Here is a 27,529-nt window from a genome sequence, read left to right on the forward strand (position 1 = left end):
TCAATAAATTTGTACCCATAGTCACTTTTAATGGATGTTTGAGAGAAATTATTTGCGTCTAAAATGTGTGGGTTAGTCCATTTAAGTCAATGCACTTATCGATTGTTTTGTGCTGTTTCAACGATGTGCAATACATTATGTCAGTATTTGTATAACAAAATAGCATGGACAATACAATGTTGCATAATGTTATTAAAATAAAAATATTTGTGAACATCATTCCCACGATATCGTTGAGCAATGCATGACAAAATGTTTCAGAGAATTGTTTTTATGTGTCATATTTGAAAGTATGGACAATTTATTTTAATCGTACTCAGCTGTCTTAAGACATAGGATCATTAGATTATACGCAGACATTAATTTAAAAGCGCAACATCAATTTTGCATATGTAATGGTTTAATACATAAAACATACATGTTTTTGGATTGTGTTTAATAAACTGTAAAGTTGAAATCATTGTCCCGTATTTTATCCAGGTTTAATTCTATTTGACTGTAATTTTGAATGTGTTCTACTGATTAAGCCGTGAGAAAAGTTTTTTATTTTCATAAGTACGCCTTTTAACATATTTTAGAGAAACTAGTTATAGCGTAGTTAGTAACTTTAGTACAGTTCTATTGTATTTGTGCAGCTTATCAGTGTTTGGTTATTATATTTTGTAACTGATCTGTCAGATTGTCATTTACAGCTGACAATAATATATTTTATAAAATAAGTAAAAGAAATTTACATATTTCAATTTTGAAACATTGTTGATAGTTTTTAAGATAGTTAAAATGTCCTTTGATTGGGGTACATTTCAATCTGACTAAAGTACTTGATCTTCTAAACGAAGATCTGAGAACGACCCATTCACATTCGTCTTCTGTATATTTTGGATTTCCAAGATTGCTATTTTTATTTTCGCAAATTTATTCTTGTTTGAACCAATCAGACAACTTGTTCGAAAGTCAACGGGTAAGAAAAATTTGCAGTTAATCCAGGGCTCGAACCTGGGACCTCTCGCTTTCAAAGCAAGTGCGCTACCGACTGAGCTAACTGGCTATCTGACATTTTCTAACATAAAAATTGTTAATATCAAATACCAAGGCTTTTTAAAGCTTGCAGAATGTTGTAAGTTAACTTTTGATTGGCTAGCGGAAGGGTTGTCAGAACGAGGCCATCAATAGCTCGTTGTCAGATCCTATGCGTAGCGTAATAGGAGATGTACTTTAGTCAGATTGGGGTACATTTTATACTGGGTAAGAAGTCGTTTAATCATTGTCGTAAAATCTGTATCAGTTGCACATATGACTTAATACTCTCATAGAAATTTACAAAATATCAGTTAATATATGTAAATTATATTTACCTGTCATTTTTGTCAATACTGTATCAAAATGATAATGCTGGGAAAGGTTTCAAGTGAATCCCCTGCTGAATTTCATTTATAGCTGTTAACTGATAAGAACCATTGAGTAAAACACATCCTGCCGCTAAAACAGACCTTCAGCATGATATGTGATCTTGTCCCCTCCGTATCCATTTTTGCTAATTAGATGAACTTTCAAAATTCTTATTTCAGAAAACTTATATTACATAAAATGTTAGCAGATATAATCTGTACAATTAATATATAAGAAGGAAATCTAGCATTCGGTTTGGGTGATGTCAAGAAGTTCATAAGAAACTCGTTTTTGGACAAAATGTTAGTCCCAACTCTCACTGGCATTAAAGCAGCTTGATTTTACATATATGTAAAAGTGTATATATATATATATATATATATAGCTAAATTCAATAAAAACGCAATACTTAAAATCGCAGTAAGTACTATTTAGGTTCGTACTTAAAGCTCGGTTCAGGGCCTGCTAGCTTACCCAGTGTGCAAGGAGAATAGTTAGTATATATATAGTGTGCATATAGGTTTTATATTAATTGAAAATAAAAATAAAATATTAGCCGGAGTTGAATGTCGTAAAGCTGTCCACCACAAATTAAACCAAAGTGAAAAAAGTGCCTTCTGTTCATTGAATCACAATGTTTATTTTAATAAACTGATATCCAAATTTTCAATCTCGATGTGATCTGTTTTGTTTTTTTTAGTATTTCTCAGTATTGTATTTAAAGTAAGGTTAAAATGTATATTCAGGATGAAGATGACACGACCTACAGGAAGCAGGTTCGTTGCCATGTCTGTAACCGTTACAGTCAAAATTTGGTATCCCGAATTCCGAGCATTTTACTTCATGATAACAGCAATTTGAGTAAAAATGCAAATTGTTACAGATGTGTTTCGATAAACGTCTTCATACTTCCTTTCTTCCTTTGACATCACTGAAATTTCAAGACAAGTGAATTCGAGATACTGTGTTTCAGAAATATTTGTTTTATCATGTATTGCTTAACTAAACTGAGTGTTTTAAATCATGTTTTGAAAAAGACTTATAACGGCAATCAGGGTATTATCGGACTAGTGGGTATCGTTTGTATAATAAATCAGTCATTTGTTTTTAAGACAGCTTTCCTGCTTATATAAACAAAGTACATAAAAAGAAAAATAATGCTATAGAAGTCACACAAAACAAATCGTTTGGGCATAACTAATCCACTTCCGGTTGCAATTGATAAAGCTACAATGAAATTTGAAACCAAATACGATGATGTACTTGAGAAGTAAATTATCAGTCATGTTTATATTTTATTTTGGAACTCTATAAAACAGTATGAAAATATTCTCCGGTTCTATGCATTGTTTAATTACCGAGAGATGTTCAAATCTTGATATTATCGGACAGGATTTCTAATGAATAATGTCCATATATCCGGATCTGGATACCCAGACCATCATGCTACAGATCAGACACCCGATATCTTGGTTGAAAACTAGATATTGGGTCGTTGAAATGTAGGGTAACAGATTAGAAATAACAGAAGTTAGATTTCTGACAAATTTATTTGTGTGAATCGACTTAATTTTCCTAGATTTTTGTAAAGAAACGTAATACAAACAAAGTGATTGTGGGATACATTGTTTATTAGGCCTCGTTTCCATCTCGCACTTCTTTATTTGTCGTAAGAGCAACATTTGAAAATACTTTGACACAGAAAATATATTAGCTACTGAACTTGTGCAAATTAGGTTGGTGACATTTAACCCGGATTGTTTTGTATCGTCCGATAATACCCTGACATGAGTGATAGTACCCTCTTGGAGGTCCACATTTGGCTTGGCTTGTCATGCGTTATATGATATAACGCGGAACAAGAAATGACAAGTATACAAATGACTTTAAACCGAATGTGGATTTTCAAGAACCTTTACATCAAGTCTTTTGGAATGATCATATTAACTTTTTTGTCCGATAATACCCCGACTTACGTTAACAATTTGTATAAAAGGTGCAAACTTTTATATTGACTGTCAAAATTTTGGGGATGCATAAAACAAGGTTGACTCCTTGCCAATACCTAATAAGGCAATTTTCTTTTCAGGAACAGCTTGTTCCATTTTAAAATTATTTCATTTCTTCCTTTGGATAACCTCAATCATGATTTTCAAATTAACCTTATTGACAAAATGACTGCCATAGGGTGTGATCTCTTTTCCAAATATACTGAACAGCAAAAGAAACTATCCAGTTTTAAAACTGGGGTATTTTTTATTTAAAAACTTTAATTTATAAATCACTTGTGTTTTTCATATCACATTACACTTGAAGAACTTCACGGATAAAATTATAAAAAATCAATCAACCGTGAAGTCAGTAGTCCCACAATAGCTGTTTTGCACGAAATTCACGTGCGCCTGTAATTAACAATTTTCTTTGTGAAATTTTATTGTCATTGGACATATTGGTAATTGGCTAACTCGAAAAACAGCATAAAGTTTCATAAATATTGTTTGTTGCACCGCACAACAGAATCAAATTTAGCGCGAGCGCCTAATTGGGATGTTACAATGCAACTGACGCGCAGAACATATAGCCTTTCAAACGGCTATTGTGGGACTACTGACTTCACGGTTGATTGATTTTTAAAAAATTATCACGTGAAGAGCTTCAAGTGTAATTTTGGTATGAAGAAACAATTCAAATTTGAAAAATTAATTTTATATTTCAAAATATACCAGTTATACATCTAGATAGTTTCTTTTGCTGTTCAGTATATATATATATATTATAGACGAAAATATTCCTGTCAGAAATTCCTGGCCTGATTTCAGAATCATTTCACGCAAATGTTTCTTGCATGACCATTTACCAAAATGATTCTAATTATTCCGATTCTTCAAAACAAATGGCAACCAAAGCTAAACACTGAAAAATATTATTATAACATCTCTTCCTAACCTGTTAGCTAGATTTCGAGACAATTTCTTGGGATTCACTCCATCAAGACTGTTCAACATGATTTATTTATTGGCATGGTCATTGCTCCTTATATTATATAATGGGAACTGTAAAAATCTTCTGTTCAGAAATACCTAAGTACTAACCCGATTTCATAAATCACACAAATGTTCCTTTGGAAATCCCCTACCGAAATCGTTCAAAATAATCTAATTTGCCAAAAACATGGTCCGCATGGGCTGTATGGCGCTTTTTCAAATAGATATTTAATTGAATTCTGTCAAGTATTCTTGGCTAGGTTTTAACGTAACTTTACGCAAATGTGCGATTGTTGGCCCTCTACCAAGATTGTTGAAGTCATTCTCCAGTTGTACAAAAACATGTATACGTTCACAGAAAATATGAAATATTTTTGTCTGAAATTGCTTCTTTTTCAAACAACTTTACAAAAAGTGCCTTGCATGACTTGTTCCGAAATTATTCCGAGTCATCCCCTGGTCTAAAATTACAAAACTGATAAACTGCTGGATGTTCAAATTTGAAATTATTAAAACAGAAATGCCCATATCGTTACCGTCTATCCAGAGGGTTTTTAATTATTCCGGTTTGTCAAAAACATAGACATTAAAGAAATAGAACTCATCCAAATCACCTTGTCATATTTTGAGTTATATCACCAAAATGTTCCTGTTTGCAAGGGAAAAATTAGTATTCCGTATATGTCTTCATGGAGATATTTGAAAATTTGAAATCTTTTCCGAATCTGCATGTCAGTTTTCAAAGTCATGTGACAGAAAAGATACCGTGTTAGCTATTAAAGGTGAGAAGCTCTGTTGGGCCATTTAGTAACGTCATGACCTTCTTGTCTAGTATAAGATAGTCAAATATTCAGGAATCGTGTGAAACCAATTTTTGTGAAAAAAAATCCTATTTTTTATCGGGAATCTGGTAATATTTGCTCAGCGACATTATACTAAAATTCAAAATTGCTGCTATACATTTAATAACTAAGGCTTTAAAAAGAAATTGTTTGTTTCTGGTATCCCGACCTACCCTAAATATTTGGCCCGACCCTAAATGTTTTTATGGCCTTGGAGAATATTTTTTTCAACTTTTTAACAAAAAGATGCAAAACTGCACTCTTTATGCTTTAAACATGGCCAGTGATGTTAGAAATCAACTTACTGATGCTCTAAAGGCATAACCCCCTTATTTGTAATCATTTTTTGACAAAAGTTCCGACCTACCTACCCTAATGTCTTTGAGCATGTTACCGGAAACAAAGAATTTTTTTAGGCCTAACTATTGACTTATTCTCTGAAAATGCTTATTGTTGATGTTGATATCCAGCAAATTGATTTCAATGTTTCACTGCTTAGTTACTACTAATGTATTGTATATCGATTTTCTTTCGTTTTCCATAGAATCACCGTCATTCAAAATATTTCAGAATTGGATTTTTGTTTTATATTACAGCTTTACTGAGGTCACGACATTTTGAGAAGATGACAAAGACTGTGAAACATTACAGTCTTATTTGATGTAGGCCATTTTCCTTTCATTGCTGAGAACGGAATAATATAGTACACTGTTCTACCCAGCACCAAGACATGCTTTCCGTTGTCGTCAATATTCATCACATGACTGTTCTGTTTGCACCAGGTTTCTTAAAGACAGACTACGCTCTAAAATTCCGGAACACTTATCTTTTTCACTCCATTGACTTAAGAAGTGATGTGGACTCGACTGTGATAGTTTTTTGTTTCTACTATATAACCCAATCAGTTTCATTTGATATCATCCATTTTATGTAATTTGGCTAACACAACTTTAAACATTAATAAGTATATATGTGTTGTGAAAGCAACACGTGAGTTTATCAGAAGGTAATTTTATAACTTAATAATATGAACGTTGTTTTGAAAGTTATCTTCGTTTTCTATATACAAAGATGTGTTTGTCCCTTTTTTACGCTTCGTTAGAGACCATTTATCTTTCATCTTTCTGTTTGCCAAACACACGATATTGTTCTGTTAACATGTCTTAGGATATATATCAACTTTCTTGTTCCTCAATCTGTGTGTTTTATTCAAATCGTAATTTCTATTTTTGTTAAGCTCACCTGTCACGTAGTGACAAGTTGAACTATTGGGATCGCCCTTCGTCCGTCGTCCGTCCGGCCGTTCACAATTTCTTGTGAACACGATAAATACCACATTTTGCAATCGATTTTAATCAAACTTGTACACAACTTGTAGTGGCATAATATCAGTTATGGTCCCTTAAAGTGCCACAATTGTGAACACGATAGAGATCATAATTTGCAGTCAATTTTAATCAAACTTGCACACAACTTGTATTGGTATAATATCTCGGTTCCTTACAAAACCAGGCCAGATCCCATCATGAGTTCCAGAGTTATGATCCATTGAAGGGCCAATAATTGCAATTATTTTTGGCTTTTAAAGCCGTATAGGGGCTTCATTTGTTGTTTGATTTGATAAAAACTTGCAAAATATCTTTACAACAATAGATCTTGGATTCTATGATGAATCTATCAGATCCAATCGTAGGTTCCAGAGTTACGGCTTCTGATTGACCCCTGAACGAGACAAAAAAAATAATTTTACCTGGTGAACATGATAGAAGTAAGACCACACTTGCAACCAACTTTAGTCACAATAAGATCTCCGTTCCTTTCGAAAACCGGCTAGATTCCTTCATGGGTTCTAGAGTTACAACCCCTGAAAGGGGCAAACTTTTCTATTTTGGCCCTTTCAGCCATAAAGAGGTTTCATTTATGCTTTGATTTGATACAAACTTGCACAGAATGTTTATCTTGGTAATCCCTAGGCCAAGTACAAAACTGGCTCATGTTGAGTAAAAAACTAGGTCACAAGGTCAAATGAAAGGAAAAGCTTGTTAACATATTTGAGGCCACATTTATGATAATATCTTCATGAAACTTGGTCAGAATGTTTATCTTGATGATTCCTAGGCCAAGTTTGAAACTGGGTCATGTGGGGTCAAAAACTAGGTCACCACTCAAATCAGAGGAAAAGCTTATTAACACTGTAGAGTCAACGTTTATGACCCTATCTTCATGAAACTTGTTCAGAATGTTTATGTGAGCGATATATGATCAGATTGACCCTCTTGTTTTTTTATTGATTTTAAAATTGACTTTATTTCTAATTGCGAAATACAATCTTATGAATATTTACTATGTGTTAAGGTACATTTGTTTTGAACGTTGACATACATCTTGTGCTTAGATGAAGGCAAATATATATGTTAATCAATGCTTTTTATTTTTCATTTAAATAACAACTTTTTTCTTGATGTTTCTTTCCTGTGTCAGAAAATGATTGTAAACGATGAAAAGTACATTTTGATTTTAATGAAGCAATGTTTCTATACTCCGCTTACTTTACAAATTGACAGGTTAAATATTCTTCAACAAAAAAAGGGGGTAACATATTTGGCACGGAATTAAACATCAAAGAATCTATTTTTAATAAATTTGATTGTTTTCTGTATTCAGTTAGTTTCGGTTAAGTTTTGTTGAGTTTGTTTGTTGTTGTTGTTGTGTTGTTTTTTCTTTGTTTTTTTCACGTGGCACTTTGCAACAATATTTTCTTGTATTTGTTATTGCACATAACATTTAAAGACATAATAAAGAGTAACGGTTTTCATGTTTTTCGCTTATAAATCTATATATGATCATATGGTAGTATGCGTCTACTGACAGAGCAAAGTGCGTGTACGTTTCTTGTCTTTAACATTAAAGCGTTCAGATATTTGTACTTGCCTTGCACCAGAAACAAACATAGCAAAGATTGTCTAACATCAGTCACCTCATCTTAATTGAAACCAGAAAATGTCTACAGAGTTTGTGATAAGTTAATATCCGAATACCTGTATTTAGTCCCCCATGTTACCGAGAGGTACCAGACGTAACAACAAGTAATTGATTGAATTTCTACTCGGTTGAAATGTAAAATTTGAGAAGACCTGTTGAATGGCGCATCATTGTGCTTGTGCTTTTTTCTTCTTCTTCTTCTTCTTAGGTTTAACGTCACATCGACATAATTATTGGCAATTTTCCAGCTTTTAGTGGTGAAATAATGTCCTGGGTATCCCCGACCCCGATGCATTATTTCGTAACAGGCAGACACCTTTGTAGAAGCCTGGTCTTCCATAAACCAGCTGGATCGCTTCCTCATATAATGAATGATTAAACTGGTCTAACAGGATTTTCTTTCTTCTAGCTCTTATCTCGATTTTATATCAGTCCGAAACAAGTGTTCAAGAAGGTCAAAATATTGTAAACATCTGCACTTGTTTTCCGGGCCAATGCTCTGTAAAAATATGATTTCAGTTTTTCTTATTTACATATACGTGCTGAACGCAACGTTTAAAATCATTTCAGGTCAAGAGGTCGCGAGTCAGAAAGGTCTATAACATTGTTGTCATATCTATGTTGCCAACAAATTTATCTGTTTAAATTTATCAAAGCATACAGATACTAGGTTTATTGTCAGGGTCATTGTCAAGGTCAGGATGATATGGTTGCTTTCTTTTACGTCGCGCTGGCGTGCACTGTGTTGTCAACGTGCCATAACGAATTTTGGAAGTTCCATTGCATTGTCTACAAGCCTTTGGCTATGCATGCACATTTTCTTTAGTTTGACAACAGTAGCTTCTATCAATATTAAGATCAAAAATCTTAATTTGCAGGTATATAAATACGAATCAGAAAGCGACAGGCAATACTGCGATATTGTAATGCGTCGTTGTTGCGCATGAAGACGAGACAGCGACGCGAAATTTTTTGTTGATGATGCGGGCGGAAACTCGATACTGAACCAATTTGAATGTTATTCAATTCTGGTCTCTCAGAGTAGCTTCACTTTGTTGAGAAAGAAAAACAATTTTCGAATGTCAGCAAGAAAAACTATCTGTAAAATCTGTTTGTGCGCCGTAATGTTTTTCCACATTTCTGTTAGTCCGAGTAAGGTTCTATCACGCACTAATAATAGACTGTTTGCATGCATACGGTACACCTCACCTTTTCATAGTCACGATATATGACCTTATCTAAATAAGTACTTGTTGGCTAAACTTAATATATACAAAATAACTTAAACATCCATGCAGTGCAACATTTTTGTGTCGTATGATTATATCTAAAGGTATCTCGCACTCTATTTACAGGCGTCTTCCATTACTTAAGGATGTAAGACACCGTATTCTTGCCTACCTAGCGGGGAAAGTATACATTTATCCGAGCACGCGCCAAGGATAGATATTACTGTCTTTCCCTAGAAAAAAAACTTGTCTAAAATAGCGTGCACTAAGGTGACGTCACATAGTACTGGTACCGTTGTGACGTCATAAAATTTATAAATAATGTCAGGAAATACCCAAACCTATTTGTCTCCCTGATCTATTTTGAACATGATAGGCAAGAAAAATGATCTAACATGTCTGCCTGTGTAAGACAGCTGTTTTCCCTACCCTCGGGACAGCATGGATAAAAAACCTCGCTAACGCTCGGTTTTCCATTCCACATTGTCCCTCGGGTAGGGAAAACCCTGTCTTACACAGGCAGGCATGTAAGATCCTTATATTCTTGCCTACCTAGCGGGGAAAGTGTACATTTGTCCGAGCACGCGCCGGGGATAGATATTCCTGTCTTTCCCTATGGAAAAATCTTGTCTAATATAGCGTGCGCTAAGGTGACGTCACATAGTACTGGCACTATTGTGACGTCATAAACTATATAAATAATGGTAGGAAATACCCAAATCTATTTGTCTCCACGATCTATTTTGACCGTGATAGGCAAGAAAAATGATCTAACATGTCTGCCTGTGTAAGACATCTGTTTTCCCAACCCTCGGGACAGCTCGGGTTTTCCATTCCACACTGTCCCTCGGGTAGGGAAAACTCCGTCTTACACAGGCAGGCATGTAAGATCCTTATAGTTATACAGCCGAAATGTTTTAATTCTTCAGTAGGCGCATTCTTACTTCATATCGTGTTATGTCATGAAAATGTGAGACAGGCTATGCGACAATTAAATCTGCTTGCCTGCTGCTACAAAAAGTACGTTGAAGTAAACCCTGTATTTAAACCCATTTTGGGAGGACCAAAACTTGGTCTGCATTTGTGTGTGGTCTGTATTCATAAGTTATAGTACACTGCAAGTACCTTGACTGGAGACGATTCCATTTGTCGCACGAGTCATGTGGTGTCCATTTACATGCGGTCTTGATCACAGATTTGACTAGTGCAGGAAAACGATTCCTCTAATGAGCAGAAAACGTTGAAAAATATGTCCAATATTTCTCCGGTGTTCACTTTATAAATTTCATAAAGGTCATCCTATCTAAATATAAGATGTGAAATATTTTCTTAATCAAAATCTAAAATTAACCTGGTTCTATCAGGTCAAATTTGTATGAAATGTGGAATATTTTTTCAGGTTGTGTCTTTATTTATATCGCGTCAGTAAATTCTTCCTAGTCACAACAGCACCTTAAAGTAAAGATAATTTCTGCAGTGGTGCCCATTACTTAAATCGTCAAATGAGATCATTTAAGCAAATTTTCAGAAGTCAAATGTTACTCAGCAGTAGGAAACGTACCAGAAAAAGTGAGTTTTATATTGTTTTAACAATTGTTTGATGAATATATAACATCTAAAAGTGTCTAAAACCGCCTAATTTATGTACTTGAAATACAGTCAGATCAATCTAAGGGAGTGTGTTAGCCCATTATGTAGAAACTACAGTTGTTATTCTAGTTTCCTTAACTTTTTTATGTTAATTAAAGAATTTTTTTTATTTTTTTTACTAATTTGGCATTTCAAACGCTATCATTATATTTATCATTAAGATACTGAAGACAAAATAGATCATTTCAGTTTCATGAATTGAGCACCATACATAATATTTCATTGCTTCTCGCAAAAATGTAGCCTATACTTTCTTCATTTTGGGCATCGTACGTCTTCTCGTGCCAATTTACGTCGATGACGACTACACTAGGTTGCAATATCACTGATTTTGGTTCGAGGGAAACTGTTTTGGCTATGACGATCCTCTTTGGCAGTCACGAGACATTCATGTTTTTCTAAAAAAAGCAATAGCTCATGTAATATGTGGAAATAAGTTATCCACCTTTTAATGCTGCAGTAATGTAATCTTGCTTAATTGCAGGCATGGACAACATTCATACACATATTTCTGTATTCCTAATATTAATCACGGTGATATCCCGGACAAATGGCTTTATACTTGAAGAAAAGTGTGATGCCCCAATACAATGCACGTGCTCATCGCCAACCATTGACTGCTCTAACAAACGTCTACCAAGAATTCCGCAGTTTAATATGTCAAACCCCCTACACATGATGTATTTACAATTACAGGTAAGTCTTATGCTTGTAACTTTTGTGATCCAACAACAGATTTTTAGCCGATCTTCACGCAACGCTTCTGCATTGAAATCAAACAATATTCATCAGCCGATTTCCATAAGACGCTTTTAAAAGATGACAAAACAATAAACATTCGAAATATACGCAGTCCTTTTGTATCGCGATTAAACAATAAACTGTACTTAAAAAGTGAAACCCTTTCGAATTATGATCAAGCAGGCTCCAATTGACATGTCTGAGAAATGATCAAACATGAAAGGTTAGTCTATCACTTCTTGTATTATAATCATATAATACCATTTCGCACACAATTAATATAGTATTGGTAGAAAGCTCGTGGCATGATGAAAAAAGGGGACTTTCACCTTGAATAATTGCCATAAAAAGCGGACTTTCGCCAAAAATAGAACGAGCCGAAGGAAGATGAAAGTCCTCTTTCTTGTTCCCATGCCATGAGACAATCACCCATATGCTGCGCGATAAGTTACCGAAGTTTCAAATTAAAGTTTAAATGAATATTTTTATCTATTGTTGCCAAATGAATACGTGTAACGCTGTCATAGGCCATAGATTATAGCTCCCGTAAGAATAGATGCCAATCATATCACAAAATATATTTTCAACCAGTAGAAGCTATATCTTGCAAAATTAATACTAGTGAACATCAGTCACCAAATCAAGTAACTGTATACGAAAAAAAAAATCAAAAAATTAAAATTGGGCGCTTTTGAAGAAAATGTGAATTTTAATCCGTACCAGGTCTAATCTTACAACAACTTCATTAGCGCTGGATCTTTTGTAATTATAATTAACGAGAAGTGATATATGAAAAAAGGAAAGTATGGTTATTTTTCTATTTGACTACTAGTATACGGTAGCACACAATCTCAAATACAGTACAAAATTTATCTGAAGTCGGTTGTTACCATACTCTCAAAAAACTGAAACCAGTGGCCACACGGCCTACCGCATCTATATATTGTTCATTATTTATTTGTATAGAAAGAAAAAAAGTTTATAAACGTATAAACAGCATTGGTACAATAATATCACAGGAAATTGAACGTGCGTTGGTGTCATTCACAATAAAAACAAGCTAACAAAATGGCGTTCTTTAAAAATCTTTAAAAATCAGTAGTCGATTGTTTTCATAAAATACCGAAAACTCCCTTTTCTCACGGTAAGGATCACAACTGAATCGACCTGAGGTTTCTTGAATTCAAGTACTAAATTGAATTGAAGTGTTTTTTGGATGCGAATTGACAAGCCTTTTTGGCTGTAGGTCGTAGTGAGTTAATTTTAGTAAACATGAGTTCTTAATATGAAGAAGCCTTATTTTGTAGAACGGTACTGGACGGAAACAATTAAATACAAGGACGTGAAATGTATTTTAGTGACGTTGATACGGGAAGAACCACTGGGATTCTGGCGAATCATCAAGCGTCGCTAGCGCGAATTCCGGATTGCAAAATCCCGAATGTGGTTTATACAAATATACACAAGAAATAAATTCTAAGTTTTAATGAGAACATGTGTGATATTCACCAGAAGAACGTTGGTAAGTCGAGTACAATCGATTTTATGTAAAGAACTTTTAGCGCTAAATAGTAAGTACCAGTAATGGACAGGACATGTACTAGTGTTTCATTGAATGGTACTTGCTATTATTTATGGTTTATTGCGATTCAACAGATTGAATTGATCTTTTGCAATTTTCTCATTACCTGTGAAGGAACAAAAGTTCATTTTAAGTCTTGTATATCATGAGTAAAAACAAAATCGTTAAAAGCTATTCGGTGTGAAAGGTAACAGTTTTGACTAAAAGTAACTACTGTTTTCAACAAATAACGATATTAATCATTTTTGTACCCCCACCAAACATGTTTGGGGGGCTATATAGGAGTCAGTTTTGTCGCGTCGCTTCGCGAAATCTATCATCTCAGTTATTACTAAATGGATTTGATTCAAACTTAAAATAGATGTTCCACTTATCACTTTCATCATGTGACACAAGGTGCAAACCTCTGACAGCAAGTTTTCATGAATTATGTCCCCTTTTACTTAGAATTTAAGGTTAATTTTGTTGTATTTTCACTATATCTCAGTTATTACTAAATGGATTTGATTCAAACTTAAAATAGTTGTTCCACCTCATCACCCACATCATGTGACATAAGGTGCTTAACTCTGACATCAATTGTTTATGAATTATGTCCCCTTTTACATTAAATTTAAGGTTGATTTTGATGTATTTTCACTATATCTCAGTTATTACAAAATGGATTTGATTCAAACTTAAAATAGATGTTCCACCTCATCACCCACATCATGTGACACAAGGTGCATAACTCTGACACCAATTTTTCATGAATTATGCCCCTTTTTACTTAGAATTTAAGGTTAATTTTGATGTATTTTCACTATATCTCAGTTACTTCTGAATGGATTTGATTCAAACTTAAAATAGATGTTCCATCTCATCACCCACATCATGTGACACAAGGTGCATAACTCTGACACCAATTTTTCTTGAATTATGTCCCCTTTTACTTAGAATTTAAGGTTAATTTTGATGTATTTTCACTATATCTCATTCTGATTGGCTTAGAGCTAAAGGGAAGTAACCTTTTTTTAACTTTTGTACTGAGTTTCTTCCCCTTAAATTCCAGGAATTAATCTATTTTTAGAAATCCTATTTTTAGATTTTCGTTATTTTAGGTATTTTTCTAACTTTTTTATTATAAGTCCTGTGTAAAACGTAAATACATTTTTCTGTGGTAACATGGGTCGGTAAGACACTTTTTTGTATTCACTTTTAGTGTATCTCTAATATTAGAGATTTTTTATATTTACTAGTATTACTATACTAGTATTATACTAGTATTACTTATATGTGGAAGCCCAGGATGAAGTACTCCAAAGACGAGTAAAATATTTTTCAAATATTCAGCTTTTTTTGACATTTTTATATTATTCTAAGTATTTTTAAGATTTCTTATGGTTGCCATTCTTCTGTGACAAGACCGTATGGTGTGGGTATGAGTCACTCCTGTGACAGTTCTAGTTACACCAGCTCTGAAAAAAACTGAACCTTACCGATTTTGTTCCAGCACAACCGAATAATTGTGGTTCCTGAAGACTCCTTTGTTGGTATCAGTGCTGATCAGATGTATATTGACATGTCATCAAACCACATGCGAGATATACACCCACTCGCCTTCAAAAGTATCCAGGACAAGATAACCATATTGAAACTGGACCACAATCTACTGACCACTGTTCCAGTCGCAGTTGCCAACCTCACCAAACTTGTTTATCTTGACGTACATGCAAATCCAATAAAGTCTTTCGATCAAACTGTTTTAGAGCCCCTTGGTGGTCATCTTGAAATATTCTATGCTGGATCTGACTCATTGGCTGAATGGCCGAGCGAACTAAGTTTTTTGAAACATTTGAAGGCACTTCATCTCTTTGATTTTACGATGAATGACCTGCCCGTCGATGCATTCAAAAGCGTAGCCACATCTCTAGTTAACTTTGAAATCGACGGGTCTAATTTGACACGAATACCACATGCCGTGTGTAATTTGCAACGAGTAGTTAATTTCTATTTTACCAGCAATATCAACCTTGACGATGATGATATTTTACCAGTTTGCAATTCCGCCCTTACATCAGTCACTTCCGTGACTATGGACAACAACAATTTGGTAGAATTTCCGAGAGTCTTTACTCTGTTTCCAAGCATGTCGAGTTTGTCCTTGTCGTCTAACCCAAGACTGACTTCTATGTCTGGTGTTTCAGTTCCGGAAAGTACTGCACTAACATCATTAACCCTTAGAGAAAATAACTTTTATGAAATTCCTCAACATATTGGGAATTTAACAAACTTGCGGACCCTTGACTTTCAGTCAAACAATATCACAGAACTTTTTGACAATGACCTTGATCATCTTACTCATTTGACACGCCTACTTTTAAGCAATAATCCAATCAGCTTGATCGATGACCACACCTTCACAAACAGGAGCAGCCTTTATCAGCTTAGTCTTGATGGAACAGACCTTCCAACAATACCGCGGACAATTCAGGACCTTAAGAATCTGCATACATTAGACTTTAGGAAAAATAAATTGAACTGCAGTTGTGATTATCTTGCTTGGATGAAAAGTTGGCCGCAAGTCAATTCAATCCATATTACCGGCGAATGTGCAAACCCACATTTTGGTGAACCAATCCAAACGTTCATTCTGTTGGAGTTACCTAGATGTCAGTAATGATAGTATTTGAAATCCTTTGTATGTTTAAATTAAACGTCACATATAACATGATCAACAGGCTTGAATTGTATTTTTTGTTCTTTTCAGTTTGATATGGGATTTATTTGTTGTTTACTTGTTAACTAATTAAGGGGCCTGCACTTCCTATATTGAGGACTTATCATATACTTGTGGTTTGCGCTGGCCAGGGGAATTGTTTTTCTACGAGCAGGACCAGATACAAGACAATACGAATGTATGTTTAAATCGTAGAGCTGTAGATTTTGGTATTTTCATTCATAAGATTTATAAGGTTTCATGAGTATTGTCAGGATTTTTATTATGTATTACAACAATCTATTGGTGACCATTCAACTAGTCTTTGCACTATGTACAATTATTTTTGTTTTACAAGTGATTGTAACTGTTATGATATAAGGAAATGGCCAGATTGAAGCAAAATATATGAGATTGTCTCATTATTGATTTGTCATTGATTTTTGTTGAGGACTAATTTTAGGAAAGTGTAGGTTTTTGACTGGTTAATATGGTGATTTAATGGTACCTCTCAAAGGTGTATAAATATAGAACAAAAATTGCCCTGAGAATCATTTTTTCTTTTCTGATCTCTGACACCAAAAATATAAGTTAACTAAAAAAGAGTCACTAAAGAGACATAGTTGTGTTTGGATTTTACTTCGAAAATATTGAACATTGCATGTTTTAATATTTTAATGGTCTGTGAAAAGTTAAAGTAAATTCAACACTAAGTACGAGAAATACATAATAACATGACAGAGACAGGTTATTGACAGTACTGATATATTACCATGTGGTCGCTGAACGTAGATGTTGCAACTGCTCATGTGTAACTAAATTTGAGCTGTTTTATCATTACTTAACAAACTCAGCTAAAAATTGTAACTTTGCGGAGTACCATATATATTTTTAAGAAGATCCCATAACATAGTGTGAGTCCTTTATTACATGGCATTATCCAAACTTTCTACTTTCGGACATATATAAAGAATATCATACAACACGGCGTTTGTTATATTTGGTGCTGAACCAAATCTAAACGTCTACATACAAGTGTATGCAAGTCGCAGGGTGTAACTGTATATGCTTGCAGCATGTTATTTACTCCCTTCCCTGTGGTATACTGGTTTGTTACAGCTGGACATCCATACGGTTGCAGGCAGGCCACAGGAGGTGCCTATGCATGAAAATGGGTTATGGTAAAATCACCGTCAGACCTTAGACACCGACATCTTCATCTGTAAGGAATCCCTCGACAGATGCGTCAAAACGTAATATACGAGGTACCTTGCAATATAACCAAATTGTGACTCTTTAATAGGACATGCATACATATTTTTGCCATTTATCTCAAAGCTGGTATAATACTTTCATTTGATAGTCATTGTGTTCCAAACAATTCGACAACGTAAACAATGTAATGATTTATCTAAATGCACTAGTACATCTGTATCAGTTATTGCGTTGTTACGCATATGCCTTCTTGTTTGTTAATTCTACGCATATGTAAGAAAATTTATATATACCGTCTTATTGACAACAAAGTCAAGCGCAATTTCAATTGCAAAAATGATGTGCTTGTTGAAAAACACAAGTCGAAATATAATCCCTAACATTCCCTATGTTCGATATTAGGTCAGATGTATTTTCTTGCAGATAACGGAAAAGATGTAGTATATGCACCGGTTTGGACAGCAACTTAATTCACATTCCTGAACGGGAGTTTAGTATCAAGGTTGATAAAATCAGATACAACACATGTATCTCCTTCATTCGTTTCTAGGATATCAGAGGTACCCTTTTTAAAGTATTGCATACGATCTAAGGAAAGAAGTAAACTGAAGATCATAAAACTAAATATCGAAGCTAGAAGAAAGAGCTGTGTATAAACGATTCGAAATTATTACTGTACCTACTGTGGTTACTGCTTTATGAAAATGTGTAACGTTTAATAAAGAATTTATTTCCGGGAACATTTTCAAAAGGAATCACCTTGATTCCTGACGACTTTTAAAAAAGCGTAAGTACCTTTTAGTGTCAGGGCGGTTAGATACCAAGTCGTTCGTTTTTGAAACCCTGGGTTGGTTCCATCTATAGTCTCGAGGGTAATTTGATTTAAGTTCTTTTAAAATAAATGTTCATTTGTTTATCCCACTTGTCAACTGCTTTATTAGAAAAAGGAATTAGTGAATGTATAGAAAATAGGTCCAAAATTAACAAAAACGTTCGCTTGCCCTTTCCCATACCAACATAAAAGCAACCTCTGTATGCAGTAGTTTTTTCACCAGTCCGAAAGATCATTTACCTCGACTACTTGAAGAATACTTACGGCTATTGCACGCATCCGTTTGTCTGCTTCCGCGTACTCTTTGTTAATTATTTGTAAGATGCTATATCAGAAATGTCCAGCGAGAATTTATTGAAACTAAATTGTTTAATGTGATGATCTGACATGCAATACACATGTTTCATAACTCTAGTTTGCTTTTTCACGAAGTTATGACCCTTTTCCTGATTTGTCGAATTGAAGTTTGTAACTTTTTTAGTATGTGCGCAGGTATCTCGGAAATCAACAGAAATGATTGAAACTTCACACACTTGTTCACTGTGATGATCTAACATGCAAAGTAAGGATTTGCAAAGTTTGCCGCTACCTTGAGCTAATAAATACTGATGTAGCTTTGGTATGTAAGCAGGTACCTCACTTATATCACTTTTAAGAATGAAATGAGTAGTTCCTTCCGATGATCCGACATGCAGCGCACAGTTTCCTTTTTAAAGACATTATGTCGCTATTTTCACTTGGCAAGTTATGGTTAAGTTCATTTATCTAAGCAGGTATCTTATTTAGCATCAGATGGGGGAACTTTCTATGATTAAAACATACGTCTTAACAAAATTACTGGCTCTTTTGTACTTCTTTATGTCATTGATTCATTCAGTTAGCTTTCTAGTGACATGGCATTTAAATAGTCGACCTTTTTTCCCCTATTGAACTTAATCTTTGCTGTTTTTATTGAGATGAATATAAACAGTCGTGAAATCATTTTCAAATTTAGAACAGAAGTCAGTATATATTAAACAAGCAAGTGAATCATTCATTTTGAACAGATCACAAAGCCTTTAATTGGGACGTATTATTTACTTAATTAACAATTGTATGTATTCTTGCATTTGCATCTTACCTAGTAATAACCCTGTGCGTTTGAATTTTCAACAAAGATGTATCGTGTTGACCATTGTTTTTCTTGGCCATCCCTTTCCCACTGGAGACTGGAAAATTTCACTGCTAGGCTTGACAAAAGAAATTATAAAAAGGGAAACATATCTAATAGAAAAAAAACACGAAAGCAGTGTATGCATGGATGTGTACATTATTAAACTATAAACATACTATAACGTATACGTAACGTAGAAGAAACAAACAAACATTTGGGTGTCGACTTTGAACTGTCATTATCAAAACCACCACTGGGGTATAAACCTGTTAGAACATACGGAAAGGTGGCAAGATGTTCCATTCGTGTGGAAGCACAATATTGTACACCTTTTGCTTAACGTATTTCCGGCAGACCAAGGAGCTATGCCTTCTACGAGGATGTTCATTTGGGCAAGTGCTAACGCAGATATTACTTGTGAGGTGTGCGTCAGTGTGCAGCAAATCGAAGCAAGCTTCAGCATACACTGAACATTTGCTCAAATTTAACACATTTTTTCTGGTCATATGCAAGGATATGTATATACACATTTCATAAAATTCTTGAAAATACAGGTTTGAAAATTGTCAGCAGTAACATCTGCATGATTAAATACACTAGCAAAATTAGCATTCATACTGATCAACATATGAATGTATTGATTTAACTTTTATAAGCATATACATTTACAATAATCTTAAATAAATGTTTGATGGCCATGTTTGGTTTGCCGGAGGATATATCTGAACATAAACCACTGTAAAATATGAAAATATTAAAATTTGCAGTTGAAAGGGTAAGTCCAAACCGCAAACATACAAAGATACTAAGTCATCCATGTTATCCAAACCGTTACAAACTATACGTTTTATGTCTTTTTGAATCTTTCATTTTTTTCTTTTTTTTTGTTGCTTTATATATATCAAATCATAGTTTATGCATAACTTATACTAGAGATTATCATGTAGTATGTTTACATCCATTTAGTCCCAAATATTTTGATTTTACAGTTGATAAAAACGAAATTTTGGAAGATCTAACGCCAAAGTCCAAGAGTTTATAAAATACATATGTGCTAAATACGACTCCGACCGCCATGACAGTCCGGCGATTACTTCTTTTGGACATTACCGGGGTTACTAAACAGAGTTTGGTAACGAAACATAGCAAGACATAGTAAATTATCTTTAAGAGGTTCCGTCCAATATTTTGTTGTTGTTTTGAGCAGCCATACTGGATAAATCCAAACACACGGCTATCGTTGTAGTTACCATACAGTGAGGAAGAAATGTAAAGATTTAAAATGAGATAGGAATAATTGATGGGGTCCGTGCAAAAAGTTACTTATCTCCATTTTTGGTCAAAATGGAGTTAGGGCATTTGTGGCATAAAAAAGAATATTCTGCACCTGATTAACACCCCCAGCAGCGCATTCTACTGTTTAAGAGTGAAAAAAATGGTATTTCACATAAATTATGCAACATTGGGTCTAACTCCACCATTAGTTGACATCAAGGAGTTCTGGGCTTTAATGGCTGTTTCGGATAATAAAAAGAACAGAAGCCTAATGTAAAAAGACAATATCAGGTATATGAATGTAATATGTTTCATTAATATATTTAGGAAAATTTGATTCGCAAATCATGGTTTAACGTAATCGACAAAAACAAGATTTTTTGTTATAAAATGATATGAATAAAGCAAAATACACGAAACTTTGTAATATGATTGTTTAAATAGTATACAATCTATAGCTGCAATTATTTGGGGGAAAATCACATTTCATCGAAATTTTACAAAAATGCGTTTTCCCAACATTTTTACTAAATGGAGATAGGTACCTTTATGCACGGACCCCTTCAATTAAGTAAATACATTTGGTACAGATAAAATTTAACGTAGCGCCGAACATACGTGATAACAGGCAGGGCGTTATTTTGTACTAATGTGAAACAAACAACACAAATTCAAATAACGGCCATAAGTGCCCTTTAAACAGAAGCAAATTACATTTTTAACGGTGAATTATCGCAATATTAGAATGACATATATCTGGTATTTTCACAGTGACAAATGTCAAACATATTTTCCACTAGTTAGTAAGAAACTATAAAAATGGATAAATAGTCAAAAAGATGAAACAAAAACAAAATTTGTTTGATCAAAATATCTTTTACGCATGAACACCATATCTTACATTTTCATTCGTGGATTATACCACACGTGAAAAAAACCCTTGCATCTGGTGTTAATGAACATGCTGCTGTGGAACCTTGAAATACGCCAATAAATAACTAGATGTAAACTTATTTGCTTCAATTGATACAATATATTTATACATGTAAACTGCACATTTTGTTAACTTAAATCTGTACTCTATACTTCAGTAAACAATGTACACTAACTATAACGTTGGAAAATATAGGGAAACTCCCTCTGAAATTTTTATACTTTACCGACGATATACTATCATAGCTTTACAATGAACGGATAGTAGCTTTTGTTCAATTTCAGGTAAGGAAATTATTTAAATCACTATCATGCTATGCTGCCCCTATGTTGCTGTAGGTAGATCTAATTCTTTTCATAATATTATATCTATCATTTTTATCCATATTGTATCAAATATATTGTTATCCAGAAAGTATCAAAAGTCTAGTATCCACAGGCAAAATTCTATTAAAGTATTTATTTTAGTATATTCGTTGCCAAGAGGTACTAGACTTTTTATACTTGTATAGTTCCTGTGAATTTATAACTGTAAAAATATAGCGACGAAACATGAAAAAAAAATGTTTGCAAACTGAGCCTGCAGCATTTTTGTCGTGCTGCGTAGAGTTTCCGCTTTTTCTATTTTACATGTACGGGTATTACCCTGACATTTTCTTCTGAAAAAGACAATCCTACCATATCACATCACAGGTTACAGATAAATAAAGGAAAATAACGAGCATAACTGAATATGATCAATGAAATTAGATCTAAGTGAGGTCATATCTAATCACTCCAAACAATTGATAAACTTCACTACATTTAAAAAATATAGTTCAAGAATTAATATATTAAGTGTGACATGGGGTTCAATTTTTTGGTTACAACGGTCAGAATATTTTTAGGACAGCTTAAATAAATACCTTTTGCCTTCACTAAAATGCCATTTTAAGATCAAAATGTAAAGTTTTCGGCTATAAATGGAAAATGAGATTGTTTTATATTCATTTATATTTCAGACTTTAGCACATGTTCCTTATTCGTATGCCCAATATATAGACAATGTGTGTAAGAAGTCTTGGGCAAAGGATTAGTATAGGTTAGGCGAAATCAATTGGATTTAGGCTGGTCATTTCAACGTTTGGGGTTTAACTAATTCCAACAAAGTTTCTGGTGTGGAATAAGTAGTATGTAAGGAAGTGAAACGTAGAAAAAAATGTCCTCAAAAATATCAAAGCACAGTTTTGCAAAATAACATCTGGAATTCTGAAATACCGTTTAAATCGTATATACTGTGGACCATAATGCTGTATTGTTCTTTTACTGGTACACTACAGCATAAATATGTTCCTTGAATATCAGTAAAAAGGGTATTTTAAGATCTCTAGCACTTACTGGTAGCCTACCTATAGTATTTTACCATCTGTCATAAAGTGTTAAGGTGTCAACATTTAGAACATAGGTGTCAATATTCAGAACAGAATTTCTTACCAAGATGGTGGGTGAGATACATGAAAATATCAATATTTGCTCTAGATTCATAATCAGTTACGACAATTATTAATGCTTCTTGAACTGGTTTATTATGCAATGCATGCATGTGAATGAAGAAATTATACTAATGTTTTGTAATTGATTTTATTGTATACTGAACAGCAAAAGAAACTATCCAGATGTATAATTGGTATATTTTGAAATAAAAAATCAATTTTTCAAATTTGAATTGTTCCTTCATACCAAAATTACACTTGAAGATCTTCACGTGATATTTTTTTAAAAATCAATCAACCGTGAAGTCAGTAGTCCCACATTAGCCGTTTGAAAGGCTATATCTTCTGCGCGTCAGTTGCATTGTAACATTCCAATTAGGCGCTCGCGCTAAATTTGATCCAGTCGTACGGTGCAGCCAACAATATTTTTGAAACTTTATGCTGTTTTTCGAGTTAGCCAATTATCAATATTTCCAATGACAATAAAATTTCACAAAGAAAGTTGTTAATTACAGGCGCACGTGAATTTCTTGCAAAACGGCTATTGTGGGACTACTGACTTCACGGTTGATTGATTTTTTTTTTAAATTTTACACGTGAAGTTCTGCAAGTGTAATGTGATATGAAAAACACAAGTGATTTATAAATTAAAGTTTTTGAATAAAAAATACCCCAGTTTTAAAACTGGATAGTTTCTTTTGCTGTTCAGTATAGATAAATTTGGAATACTTTGTGAAATTAAAATGTAAAGGAAGCTGCCATTAAATATCTCCTAATTTTCAGGGTTTGGCTTGGATTTCTTTTGAGGACTTTTTTCTGTACTGTATACTTAACTAAAAATTATAAATCAGCAATAAAACTTGGATGTTGGAATTTGTTTGAGGTTCGGCCTAATTAAATTTAGGTGTATTCGTAGAAGATTATTGATTATTTTGCTCTTTATTTCATGTTATTTCTTTTTTCAAAAAGAATTTAACAGCTCCATTTTTATGACCGAGAATCGTTCGTCTGTATGCACATAAATACATAACTTAAATATTGATTCAAATATTGACTAAAATATAAACCTGTTGTGTCAATATTGATTCCAGTGCACATACAATAAGAAAATAAAATAAAAAGCGGAAAACCAGAGGTCGCCCAACACGACATAAACGAAAATGTTGTAGGCTCGGTTTGATTGAGCCTGTTCATAAACGGTGGTGGAAATGCAAGCTACCATCTACGCCCTCTAACCCCGGGTTGAGCAGAAATCAACATTTACACATGTAATAAGTACCATAATATAATTTAGAGACATCCGCAGATGTATTCATACGGCGGTACACATGGAACCTTCAATGATGCACAGAGTGCAATTCCATGAAAAGCGGCGTATCCCATATAAAAATAATGACTTTGCCCTAAACGAGAAAACAATGGGCAGAACTAAACAAACTGAAATTTAGAGAGGGGATCGGTGGTTATGGAGCCTGCATATCACAGAAACTGCCAAAAGACAAAATTAAAAAGCAGGCACCATATCCAAGGGTTGATTAAACAATACCCAAAGCTTTTAAAGCTGGTGTATTGGAACCACCCGAGCCGAAATGGTCAAGCTGAAAAATTAAACAGTACCTTAACACAACATAAATGTCGTGCTGAACGATCTGAAGAGATCGAAATATAACAGCTCTGATAGAAGGTACGGTTAGACTTTTTACGGCCGCTGCTGTGATAATAAAATAAAAGTGTATTATATACCTATATAAATTTTGTCAAAAATTTCGATTGTATTTCACAAGTAAATATGACCAGGCGGAACAAAATTCGTATTGTACCTTTTGTATTGTAATGTTGCCAGACTACTTTAATTAAATATGCATGAGCTGACACAGTAATATAATTAGCGCACACAAAAACATTTTAACATTAACAAACATTTCAGATTTCGTTTGATTACAAATAAAGAAACAAAAAGGTGGAGGTATATAATAAAAGGGTCATTACAACAGTAGTTAGATCTAAGATTTTGTATTCGCATCTCGTAGATTTTGCAAGGACGGATTACATTCGGCGCATGCGCGCCTCGTGAGATCCGATCTGCCAGATCGAACTCCTGTTATACGTCAACGCATTGAGTGTACGGTATAATGACTAAAGGTTAGGGTTTGGTTTTACATAGGTTTAATAGTGTACATTCATTCCGTGCGTACACTCAATGCGGGACTACTGTTATAATAACCCAATTATATCATTCGTAATATGTAAATAAGGTGAAGTATATAAACCAAAAACATTGTTTTAGAATCTAAACACAAAAACAGTTATTTCAATATTTAAGAATTTCTTTTATTATTTTAAAATAAAATCATCCAAAGGTAATATAAAACTGAAAGTTAGAATATTATCATTTAAAAATATCTTCTGGTTATTTAAACACCCTAGTCCTATTGATGTTCCTATAGTGCCGACACGACCGCACGTACCTTTCATCCTTGACGTCTGAAACTGTTGGACAAACATCCGTATACAATCTTAGAAATACCAGTGATTCTAGTATTTTTCATTGTCATACTCAACTTTTTGCTTATTCTTTTCTGCCTTCTGCGCTATGTGAATGGAATCAACTACGATCAGATCATAGCAATTATACATTTTAGCGATCTTCAAAAGACAATTTTACTCTGATGTACTGGAAGTCAAAGGCCACTTTTATGCTGGGGAAGGTATATATCAGATTCAAGACTTATGGTAGTCGCAATGAAGATCTATTTCCTTTGGGTGTAAGCAGGCTAATTGAGAAACCTTAACATTTTTACTTCAGCTGTCCCTTATACCAACGAGAACGCACAAATCCCTTCAATAACTGTAACCGATGAATTTGGATTTCATAATTAATGCGCACTAAATAGTTTATTTCTACACGCACATAAATATATGCAGGAAACAATGAATATGATACATAGCTATAATACTTTAGCAGAACTCAAAGTAAAAATACAACTTCGTGGTCAATTTTTTGTGTGACAATCCTGGCCTATTCACCTCATCTCTTCTAACTCACATCTTTCTGTCAATGACATGTTCTTTCTTTGTAAAAAAGAATACGTAAAAATGACTTTACACTTCAGATCTAAGTTTGTATCAATTACTTGAATATTATATCTGAAATCGTATTCTTCTTTTTATATCATTGTTTGACGAATTTAGAACTCGCACCATTTGGATAAAAGGAAAAAAACTGCAAGCAGACAACGCACATTGAATTATCTATCTAATTACCATGGACACACATAATGATTAGAGAGAGCGTTTTAAAATCAAAGTAGTGCTTTCTGCATAATTCTTTAAGATGTTACCTGTATTATTATATGCTAAACAAATATAAATATGGTAACAATATATTGCATAAATCAAATGTAAAAACATCCTGCCTTATTAAAACTAATTTTTTGACTAATTTTTGCATGCATGTGTATAGACCTCAGTTATAAAGCATTGATACACTTGACAAAGTTTCTAGTTAGTCATTTTACAAAGTTATTCAAAAATCTTTCGGCCATACCATTTATAGACTATCAAACAAAAACTTAAACACTGTATTACAATAAAATAGCTCATTTAGTTAATATATTGACGATATGCTTGAGCCAAATGCATGCTGAATTTGTTAAGCGTACAAATAAGTTGGAAGGTTTAGCGACGGGGAAGTAATAAATGAAACAAATAATACCTAAGCTGTTTAAGCAAATTGATAGGTCACGCTCGAAATTGTATTATCCGATACATTGTACTCGAAATTATGAAGTTTATCTGTGGCCAATTTCATTAAAATGCACAATTCCCAAGCTTTATCTTAACTTAACCTAAACTGTTTCACAAATAAAGGTTATTTAAGACTGAACAACTTGAGACACGATAATACGTAATGCAGCAATCCCATTAATGACCAAATACTAACGTGACATCTTAAAATTAGATATACACTAATTTATATTCAATTACAGCACAAGTACCGATGAAAAACACGGTCATTGTATCAAAGTGCAGGTTTTCCCCAGTTTTATGGTGAACCTGTTTGATTATAACGAATAATACTAAAACGATAGTTGTTCCTAATGAGGTTCACTATTCACATAACAGCGTTTAAGTAACTTTAAGTCAAAATGTTTATCTTGTTCTATGGGTATATAAAATTTACGATGTCGAAGGTATTTGAATTACGTTATCAAAATGTTATTTTCCGGTAAAACTTTCAGAAAAATACCGTTTTCAAAAGTTTACACATTTTTACAGAAACATAAACACAGAAGCCCTGAACGCTTTTAACAATTCGGAAAGAAGTAGCGTCAGACTAACATTTTTTCCGTTGCCTTTTAGTTCTTGGTGTATATGTAAACGGTGTTATCTGTTATTGGGGAAATAACCAACAAAACTATTTTAGGGAAATAAAACATATAACGAAGAGTATCACATACTAATAAACATTTCATATTTATGTTTTCAAACTTTTAGATAACTATTGCTTATAAAAGGATATTTTTTGGAGTTTCAAATCTACCTTGTATTC

General features: G+C 33.7%; 3 protein-coding genes across 3 annotated transcripts in view; all 3 read left to right on the forward strand.

The window, feature by feature from the left end:
* LOC123560715 (uncharacterized) overlaps positions 1-8,026 on the forward strand; it is a 55,091-nt gene extending 47,065 nt beyond the window's left edge. Inside the window, exons 40-41 of the mRNA XM_053516923.1 lie at positions 2,136-2,165; positions 5,812-8,026. Coding sequence (XP_053372898.1) covers positions 2,136-2,165; positions 5,812-5,820 — 39 coding nt within the window. The 3' untranslated portion in view covers positions 5,821-8,026. The remainder of the gene's footprint in view (positions 1-2,135; positions 2,166-5,811) is intronic.
* Positions 8,027-10,683: 2,657 nt separating this feature from the next.
* On the forward strand, positions 10,684-16,112 carry LOC123561514 (leucine-rich repeat protein lrrA-like). Its single transcript, XM_045353954.2, has 3 exons — positions 10,684-10,995; positions 11,561-11,772; positions 14,892-16,112. The coding sequence occupies exons 1-3, from the start codon at positions 10,929-10,931 to the stop codon at positions 16,056-16,058; spliced, it is 1,446 nt and encodes a 481-aa protein (XP_045209889.2). The 5' UTR covers positions 10,684-10,928; the 3' UTR covers positions 16,059-16,112.
* Positions 16,113-21,640: 5,528 nt separating this feature from the next.
* Positions 21,641-27,529, forward strand: part of LOC123561513 (uncharacterized) — a 29,232-nt gene continuing 23,343 nt past the window's right edge. Inside the window, exon 1 of the mRNA XM_045353949.2 lies at positions 21,641-21,790. The gene's annotated coding sequence lies outside the window, so the exon portion shown is untranslated. The remainder of the gene's footprint in view (positions 21,791-27,529) is intronic.

Source organism: Mercenaria mercenaria, chromosome 10 (genome assembly GCF_021730395.1).
Source record: "Mercenaria mercenaria strain notata chromosome 10, MADL_Memer_1, whole genome shotgun sequence".
Taxonomy (NCBI): Eukaryota; Metazoa; Mollusca; class Bivalvia; order Venerida; family Veneridae; genus Mercenaria; species Mercenaria mercenaria.

Bases quoted from the DNA above. Each gene is read 5' to 3' on its own strand.
- LOC123561514 (XM_045353954.2), top strand. From the start codon at position 10,929: ATGAGATCATTTAAGCAAATTTTCAGAAGTCAAATGTTACTCAGCAGT. The intron at 10,996-11,560 runs GTGAGTTTTATA...GCTTAATTGCAG, and splicing joins TAGGAAACGTACCAGAAAAA to GCATGGACAACATTCATACA. The intron at 11,773-14,891 runs GTAAGTCTTATG...ATTTTGTTCCAG, and splicing joins TGATGTATTTACAATTACAG to CACAACCGAATAATTGTGGT.